Source organism: Pinus tabuliformis, chromosome 9 (genome assembly GCF_031772625.1).
Source record: "Pinus tabuliformis cultivar Carrire ecotype Pingquan chromosome 9, CPIR1, whole genome shotgun sequence".
Lineage (NCBI taxonomy): Eukaryota > Viridiplantae > Streptophyta > Pinopsida > Pinales > Pinaceae > Pinus > Pinus tabuliformis.
Window position 1 is genome coordinate 5,891,338 of NC_142307.1, and position 10,142 is coordinate 5,901,479.

General features: G+C 39.8%; 1 protein-coding gene across 2 annotated transcripts in view; it reads left to right on the forward strand.

The window, feature by feature from the left end:
- LOC149146831 (putative UDP-arabinose 4-epimerase 2) overlaps positions 1-8,763 on the forward strand; it is a 185,655-nt gene extending 176,892 nt beyond the window's left edge. The window contains exon 11 of one of the 2 annotated variants that reach the window (XR_016262337.1): positions 8,137-8,254. Coding sequence is in view for 1 of the 2 variants with exons in the window: in XM_089438567.1 (XP_089294693.1) it covers positions 8,137-8,354 (218 nt within the window). In the remaining variant the exon portion in view is untranslated. Of the gene's footprint in view, positions 1-8,136 lie in introns of both variants that reach the window. The other variant, XM_089438567.1, reaches the window with a different exon arrangement.
- Positions 8,764-10,142: the final 1,379 nt, after the last annotated feature.

The window sequence follows — 10,142 nt, forward strand, 5'->3', positions numbered from 1 at the left end:
CATTGTCTTTTCCAATGTTGATCCAAAGTGGGTTGAGAACTTGGCTGGGAGGAAGTGGGATTAGAAGAGGCAATGTTGGCAGAAGATGAGAAATAACTTTGGATGTTTGTTCTCTTTGTTCCTTTTGATGGTTGGCCAATAGAAGGATGAACATAGTGAAAGGGGTGATTGGTGGAAGGAATAGAAGTGGAGTCTTGAATCTCATAATCATCATACCCACTCTCTTTCATGGCTTCAAATAATTCCCTCTTCCTTGCAATGTCATCTTGGATGGCCTTCTCCCTAGCCTTATCCTCATAAAATTTTTCAAGCTTGGAAATGTATTCTGCCATAATAGGACCTAACAGTGCATTTGGTGCATCACATGGCTTTACTTGGCCTCTTATCCCAGCCAAGTGTGGTTTCAACCTAAGAATACCCCCACCTCCAATAGATTTATGGCATAATTTGCATATCATTTTTCCATCAATTACATCACAATGAGCCCATGCACTGTCCTTTCCTTTTGGAGCCATGTTTGCTTGAAATAATAACAATTTGCAAAGAAATCTGCCATTTAAAAAAAAAAATTGCAGCTAAGCAAAATGGAAAACCAAAGATAAATGTAGGAAAACAAATGCACATGCAAGGCTCAAGCTACAAAATTTGATAGCATAGAGCTAGAGAGTTTATAGCATACATGCTAGATCATAGAAGTGAGAAGTTTATAACACATAAAAAAAAATTCATGGACATCAGACTCAAATGAGGAATTATCAAGTGCAAATCCTTACCTGGAAATGCAAACTAGCTCCCTTAGCCTCCTCTTGAAGATGGCAACTCCACTGACAGCTACACACTATCTCCAAAATAGCTCCAACTCCAACTCTAAGATGATTACTTCAGCAAAAACTCCACACTCTCCAAGCTCACAAACAAACTCACAAACACTCCAAATCAGTTGTGTGAGACAAATGAGAGTGAGAGGGGTCTCTTATAGCTTGGAGAGGGTGTTTTTGGAGGGAAAACACCTTTACCTCCCCCCCCAAAACCCCTAAACCACAAACCAAATCCGCCTTTTTGCATGGTTCGGTGGGCATGCCAAAAACCGGCCGGTTTAGGACGGAACCGGCCGATTTTCACCAGTTAGAGCCCAAAAAAGGCGAAATGCAAGATATAATCGGGTTTTTTGGCCGGTTCGGACCGGCCAGCTTGCTAACCGGCCGGTTTGACCGGTAACCAGTTTTTCAAAACGGTTTTTAAAACACTGGTCCTAATAGATGTATACCTGGCTACCGGGGCGAAGGTTTCCTCATATTCAATCACTTCCTCGTGAGCATACCCCTTAGCCACAAACTAGGCCTTGTATTTTTCAATACTGCTGTCTGCAACATATTTGATCTTGTAGATCCATCTTGAAACTACCACAGATCTATCTTGAGGCCTTGACACCACCTCCTAGACATCGTTTACCATTATGGAGTTATATTACTCCACCATCGCATCTAGCCAGACCTGATGTTGAGCTGCCTCCTTGAAGCTGGTAGGCTCTCCATCCTGAGCTACTAACGCCTAATATCTGTCTGGCTGTTTTCGCTCCCTTTTACTGTTCCTTGGCTCTCTGATGAAGTTCTCTGCATCACGTAGAATTTGACGAAGTTCCCTGCTGGTTCTTCCTCTGTCAACAGGTGCTTTTGTTTGCGCCTCTTCCTCATCTTGAGAATCTTCCTGATCTGAGGAAGTTATTCATTTCCATTGGTTAGAGAGGCATGACCAACGGATCCTCTTTCGACTGCTCCTTTGGAAGGCATTTCGCGAGATCTTCTGAAAGCTCTGTCCTCCATGAACTTTACATTTCGTCGTACTACTACCTTCTTGCTCCTTGGAAGATAGATCTTGTATGCCTTAGTGTTCTCGCTATATCCTGCTAGATACCCTTTTTCTGCAGTTTGATTTAGCTTCTTCCTCTTTTCTTCGAGTATGTGACAATATGCCAAACTCCCAAATATCCTGAAATGACTGACTTCAGGTGTCTTCCCAGTGAAGACCTTCTCTGGAGTAATCTTGCCCAATGCCTGATGAGGAGTCCTGTTCTGAACGTAGACAACTGTGTTGCTTCTGCCTACATGAATTTTGGCATATCCTGATCATACAGTATGGCCCTCGCTGCTTCTACAATAGTCCTGTTTTTCCTTTCTTCCACGCCATTCTGCGCTGGATTGTAGGGCGTTGTCCACTCTCTTCTAATGCCCTCCTTAGCGCAATAATCAGTGAAGTCCTTATCGACATATTCTCCACCATTATCTGAGCGCACGACTTTTATTTTCTTACCTGTCAGATTCTCCACTAGAGCCTTGAAATCCTTGAATCGACAGAAAACATCATCCTTGGTTTTCAGAAAATAGATCCAAGTTTTCCTCGAGTGGTCATCAATGAAGGTAAGGAAATACTCGGCACCGCTGAGAGCTTTGACGGACATGGGTCCACAGATACCTGAGTGTATCAATCCTAGTACACTTTTGGCCTTGTGGTTGCTCCTAGGATCCCTGTGGTTGCTCCTAGGAAATGCCGCATTGGCGTACTTTCCTAGAGCGAATCCCTTGCATACATCATCTCGTTCCATACTCAGATCTGGAACTCCTGTTACAGTGCTCCTGAGAATTCTCAGAGCTCCATGGTGCAAGTTACCCATCCTTCTGTGCCATAGTTCGTTCAAGTCTTTGTCCCCATGATTGCCTGTTAGTGCCATTGGAGATTCTAGTTGTAACCTGTACAACTGATTACTTTTGATCCTGATCTGCACTTTCTTTTTCCAGCTCGGGTGTTTGACGTATACCTTTTCCTTGATGAAGTAGACATCATAGCCCTTGCCTTGTAGTTGTGACACTGAAAGTAAGTTCATCCCCAATCCTGGCACATTTGTGGCACGGAACTGCTCTCCCGATTCTGTCTGAAAAACTAGGGTACCCTTTCCTATTGGAGTACACTTTGCCTTGTTACCCATGGTGATCTGAAAGTTCATCTTTTCTTCTTGATATTCTGAGAAACACTCCCCGATTCTTGTCATATGCCACGAGGCTCAACTGTCTATATACCATACTTCTGATGATGCACCACTAGTCATGCACGCCACTTCTTCTTCCAACCTGGAAGCCAACATAGAGAAATCGAAATCTCTCTCTCTATTGTGCAATCTTCTGAAAATTTGCGTGAGTCCCTTGAGGTGGATGCCTCTGCATCGTGGTTTCGACCCATCACTGATTTTCCCTTTCTGTCTCTGATTACTTGTTCTGATACCATGTGAAAATTCTATCACTACAGCAACTGATTTACTTTTCCTACTTATTTCATCATAAGTTATTCATGAAATTACTTCAATAAACATTAAAAATAAATACTGCTGCAGATATCACACCATAATACAGAAACAAACATATGCATACATTGACACAATTATTTTGGACTAATGTCCCCGGAAAAACCCAATGTGAGAAAATTGGTGCAGCAAGGGAGGATTTTATTATTCAACAATTTTCTTGTACAACAGGGTGCCAAATTGGCTTACCCACAGATAGACAAACTTCCAACACTTTTCTAAACCCGGCGTACGCCCTACTGACCTCTGCTATAGCCTGAAACCCTCTGCGTCAGCCTACTGAGGCTCTGCGCAACCTCTTTAGGCTTCTGCCTCACTCCTGTAGCCTCTACGTGGATGACATAGGCCCTTCTGGCTCTGCGCAGCCTTTGCTGCCTCTGCGTGGCTTCCTCTGGCTCTGTGTCTGCCTCTTCTGCGCTGATCTCCCGTCTCTTTGTTTCGTACTTGCTGCCTCTTGACTGCTCTTCAGACCACTGGTTCAATTTCTCAGCAAACCCCGCTCCAGAAATTGAATTGACTGGTCTCCCTGAGTGTGTTCTCCAAGTGCCCCTCAAGCCTCCTCTTATACTTTTTTTGTTGATATTTCAACAACCGAGATTAAGTGCTTAATCAATGGCTAAGATTAGATCTGGCTTGATCCATGTCTTTGGACCATTCTAACAACGATTCATATTAATACACATTAATATTTTATTTTCCCTAAGTTTAGACTTATGGACTCCATTAAAAATATTAATTATTTTAATATGTCCTGATCTATTTATAATCTGCCCAAACCCTTTCTGGGTATTGGAGATCTTTATTGCTCCAACCTCCACCAAATTTCGTGGCTAGAGCACATCCGATGCTACCCAAAATCAACATTTGTTGTTTCTTTCCTTGTGTCTTCTTGAGAGATGGAACATGATCTTCTTCCTCCATGTGGCTTCATTTCTCAATAGTAGCAGCGTTGAGTTGCTAGAGTGAGATCGAGTGATCTTCTTGCAGTGAAGGGCAGGGATAGTAGTTCGGAGGAAAGTTTTCCAGATTTGGAGAGTGCAAAGTAGAGAAGACATAGAGAATTTTAGTGAGGCAGCGTAGTGCCACACAGAGGTAGTGCAAAGCTTCAAAGGGAGTTTAAAATTCAGCTGGGAGAGTCCAGATCTAGTGTCAGACTCCGGGGTGTGAGATCAGAAGGCCAAAGGGTCGAATTTCCAGACAAAAGGAGATGAAAGGAGGAGGTGACACAGAGCCCAGTGATTGTGATGCAAAGCTGCGTAGGATTGACGCAAAGGCTACACAGAGGTAGCTTGGGGCCAGCTAGCCAGTCCCTGATTAGTGTCAGAAATAGTGTGAGATTTATTTCACTAACTTTTTGCTAGTATTTCTTTATATCGGATAGCCAGTTTGGGCATCCAACGATTTGTACTCAGAAACTACTGCATAATAATAAAATCCTCAACTGCTGCACCAGTTTTCCTGAGTTGGGTTTTTCCGGGGACATTGTCCAAAACAATGTTGCAAGAAGCGTCCTCCCCCCGGTTCTAAGGCCCGAAGCGCGTCCAGTGCGGATTCAGTGTATGTTTTCGTTATTTGTTGTAGAAAACTGCAAGTAATTTGTTTAAAGTAATTAACAAATAGGAGAAATATCATTAGTTTGCTGTAGTAGGAATTGGGTAACTGATTTTTCACACTTTTTGGCTAAACTCTTTGAATTTCCATCTCGTAGAACTTTCCATGTGTTGAGCAAAATTCCTGGTTGGATTTTATGTTGATATGTGTGCATATTCTTAGACCAACATGAATCTCGGCAACAGTTGCCGCCACCAACTTAGGGTGTTATATTATTCCACCATCTCAAATTCTGGGAGCTTTGATAATTTTCTTCACCTTTTCATTCATTTACTCGGGTATGTGAATTAATGTCTAGCTATTCTAAATTAAATTTTAATTAGATTGTTAGTGTCTTCAATACCAATTCATAATGCTGGCCAAATGGGGCACTGAGTCACATCAAACTTTAAAACAAAGTATAGCATGAAATAGTAAGAATTCAACATTGATAAACATAAAAAATGCTATCATGGACTTTGGAAACTGCAAGGATAGATTACAAACTTGAGCTGTGACATGAGCTTGAGCTTGTGCATTTTGGCTCACATCTGTCTCCTAGAACTCTCTACACATGTCAAGCCAAATTCCTGGTCAGATTTTATGCTAATTTGAGCGCATAATCTTAGACCAACTTGAATCCTAGTCATAGTTGCTGTCTTCAACTTAGGATGTTGTTTTCTTCCACTATTCTGGGAGCTTCTACAACTCTCTTCACCTTTTCATTTATTTACTTGGGCATGTGAATTAATATTTGGCTAATCTAAATTAAATTATAATTAGATTGTGAAGTTCTTAATCGTAATTAGGGCAAGCCAAAAAGGGGAAGAATATTATCTTTATTACTATGTTTAATTAGGATTTACTTGTCGAAAATGATTTTCCAAACTTGTGATTCTAATATCCAATGAAATCAGAGGCAAACAGGACACACTTCCATTTTTGATTGCCAGTTTGGCAACCAAATTATTACACTGTGCTGCATAATAATAAAACCCTCATCTGCTGCACCAGTTTTCTCATATTGGGTTTTTACGGGGATTATTGCTCAAAAATAACGGTGTCAATTTGTGTGCGTGATTGCTCTAAATTTCTTAGTTAAGCATATTTTATTTCCGCAACGTAATTTTTATTTGTGAAGAACTGCAGTGAATTATTCGTTGTTGTTTGCTGTAGCAAATAAACTGCTTAGTAATTAACCAGTTAGAAGAGTAATTTCCAGTGGCTGCATTTCAAGGAATTTTCATGCGAATCTGTCAAATTCCATACATTAGAACTCTCTAAGCATGTTGAGCCAGATTCTTGGTTGGATTCTATAGTGGTTTATGTGTATATGTTTAGACCAACTTGAATCCTAGTAACAGTTTCTTCCTCCGGGTGTTGTTTTCTTCCACCATCTCAAATTCTGCTATCTTCCACAACCCTCTTCACCTTTTTCATTCATTTACTCAGGCACGTGAATTAATATCTGTCTAATCTAAATTAAATTATAGTGAAGGTCTTCAATACCAAATCATTGTGCAAGCCAAATGGGAAAAATACTAGCTCGTTTCTATCTTCAATTAGGATTACTTGTCTAAAATCACTTTCGAAACTCGTGGTTCTGATATGCAATGAACCCAGAGGCAAACAAGACACTTGCATTTTGGCTCAAAAGAATCCTTACACCACTATATTTATGTCTAGCAAAAGAAGCCATAAGTTTGATAATTGCACATATGTCAATTATGATGTCTTCTGTTCAATAACAAGCCTCACTGCACATATAGGGGGATATCTGGTTATGATTTCAGATTCCAATGTGGAGGTGCTTCTAGATATGCAGAGAAAGTGAATAAAACATTGACTTGCAAGATCTGTTTGACCGCTTGGTTCAATTTCAGTTTGTTGCAATTAAGGTGTGCACAATTTGTGTGAATTGTAATAGATATAAATGAATTCAACTATTTGATTGTAAAGATCCTTCTTATCATCCAGGGCTTCGACCAAATTCTCTAAGAAAAGAAAGTGGAGTGTCTTGCAAGATCACTTGGCATATGGTTTATCTTATTTATTTTACCCACAGGTGCAGAATTTGAGTGAATATATGTGTTTAAGATTTTTTATAGTCAGCATCGTGATTGAGGCCTAGGATGGGGAGACTTCTCACCCTCCCTCTTTTGTCCTTGGCTTCTTGTATCCAGCACCTCTTGTCATGTTTTTGATGATATTTTCTTTCTTTTTCATGAGAATATCTTGATATTCCATATGAGCACTATACATGTTTTGGTCCTCAAGAAACTGATCAAACTCAACACAACAAAGCAAATCATGTCACTTGTGAAAATTGTACATGAGTGGAGAGGGTAACAATCATTCCTCCCAACCACCCAACATAACCTAATTGACATTGATGAGATTTTCATTATATACTCATTGAAAGTCATTCCTTTTTGTTCTCATTAGTTAGTCGCTGATCTTAGATGTATTCTTGTTGATTGATCTTAGATCTGTTTTAGTGTTTTTGCACTCCCACTTTTGTATTACACTGGTTGTACTTCTTTCAGTACCGTTGACCTATTTTTATGGTTATTTGTTGGATATTATAAAATTAGACTTCTCACCCTCCCTCTTTTGTCCTTGGCTTCTCGTATCCAGCACCTCTTGTCATGTTTTTGATGATATTTTCTTTCTTTTCCATGAGAATATCTTGATATTCCATATGAGCACTATATATGTTTTGGTCCTCAAGAAACTGCTCAAACTCAACACAACAAAGCAAATCATGTCACTTACGGAAATTGTACATGAGTGGAGAGGATAACAATCATTCCTCCCAACCGCCCAACATAACCTAATTGACATTGATGAGATTTTCATTATATACTCATTGAAAGTCATTCTTTTTTGTTCTCATTAGTTAGTCGCTGATCTTAGATGTATTCTTGTTGATTGATCTTATATCTGTTTTAGTGTTTTTGCACTCCAACTTTTGTATTACACTGGTTGTACTTCTTTCAGTACCGTTGACCTACTTTTATGGTTATTTGTTGGATATTATAAAATTAGATCGTCAGTCTTATCTTTTGCAGAGTAATCCATTATACTTTAAAAGAATTAAATATGTCTTCCTAATATGTGAAGCTACAGTAGATATGAGAAAACCAAGAATCTTGCCTGATGTCAATCGGTCCTCGGATGTTCTGTTGCAGGTAGCACTGTAAAAGAGTTCGTTGAATCTTGCAAGCAGGCAACTGGGATCAACATCACTGTAGTCTCGTTGGAGAGAAGACCAGGTGACTATGCTGAAGTGTACAGTGATCCTTCTAAAATTCAGCGAGAACTTAACTGGTTTGCACAGTACACAAATCTTACAGAAAGTTTGGCTGTTGCTTGGAGTTGGCGAAGAACTCATCCAGTTGGCTATTGAACCAATAAATTATGTGTTAACTATGTTGATTTAACATGCCCAGAATTACATCACATTGTATTTGCTATCCATGCAGCACAATTTGTCATTCAATCTCCGTCCGAGGAAATGGCAGCAGCCTTGTATGGCTCTATTTCATGCTGTAAGAGGTAATTGGGTTAGGATCAAGAGAACGTAAGGGTAGGCGATAGTCTCCAGGTTAAATGTAGAAGATTTATTTTATTCAGCATAGGTCCTAGGCTCCAGGGTAAATGTGTAAGATTCAATTTTTTCAGTAGAAAAGAATAAGGCTGTACCGCGATTGCAATTGCGGGGTGAACACATACCAGTGATTTTTTTTGGTATAGTACTATTCCATGAGCTTCCAATTTTTAAATAATGGAAAATGAAAAAGTTCTTTGTGGTTTTATTGTTTGTTTGGAATACCCGTTTAAAGTGATCAAGTTGATTAGAGCATAGAAGACTCTGAATAGCGAGTCATGCGTAGAGAATAAAGATTTTGACAGGAGCAAAGAAGACCTTGACTAACCGGAGAACATGCCTAGAACAATGTACAAGCGTAGGATATAATAAAACATTTTGACGGTATGAAACGACACGATACGATAGAAAGGTCGTCGAAGGCAGCTTCACATTGCATGGATTTTATCCAATGTGTAAGCATTCGAGGTCTGGTTTGTACGGCGCTTGTGCTTAGTAATGAATAAGCGTAGGATGTAATCAGCATTTTGATAAAATGTCGTCGACTGCAGCTTCACGTTTCTTGGATTTTACACTATGGATCTGCGGTCTGGTGTGTACGACGCTGTTGTGTTGGTAGGTTAACAGGTTTCCGGTCTGGTGTGTACGACGCTGTTGTGTTGGTAGGTTAACAGGTTTCTACATTATTCTACAGAATATTTTGAAACGTCGCACTTGTGAGGAAAACCATGTAGCAGAGTCATCATAGGGTGGGCACAGTGGAATACTCATAGCACTACGTTGTGTTTAGGATTCCGATTCTTAAAATAATCTAAAAAATGTTTGGAAAAATCACCCTCTAAAGTGGGTTAAGAGGGTTCCACACCTGTGGCAGATGAGTCATCGTGTTTTTGAGGAATTGTCATGTAGCAGTCATCGTAAGGCGGGCACAGTGGAAATCGCACGGCATTACATCGTGTTTGGTGAAGGCTATTCTTACGCAGAGACCAAAATTTAAAATGCTCGGAAAATCACATTGCTCCAACGACATTTTTCACACATCGTTTAATAACAAACCTTCATATATTTAATGAGATATTTAATTTGACATAAATCGAAAAAAACTTTTTGCAAATGTGGAAAGAGCAGCATTACAGGGGGTTAATAGATAAATGTGAAATGAAATGATATTTTAAGGTCCAAGAGACTAAAAATAGTGTATGAGACCATTAGTTCCCTGTTTTTCGCTTTTTGCAATTCAATCATTTTCCGATTCAAATTGATGATGAGCTGGCCCAACCTTCCCACAATCCCCTCTCTAAAAGGACAATACCAAGAAACTGTTACTGACATGTTCTCATAATTTTCTCTGATGTCTTTGAATGCATCACATTCCAAAATGAAATGTTTTTCTGATTCCACAGCCCCAGACGTACAAAATTTACATGCGTGTTCTTCCAAGCGTCTTTAGGCCTTTTCCACCAGCGTGTTTCACACTGAAGTTGATGTGAGTTTTTCCTTAATTGAGCAATAAGAACTTTTGCCCTCCACGAAATGGCAGCTCCAATGAACTCTTTTTGGTGTAGATCACATGTAGGGTTGAATTCT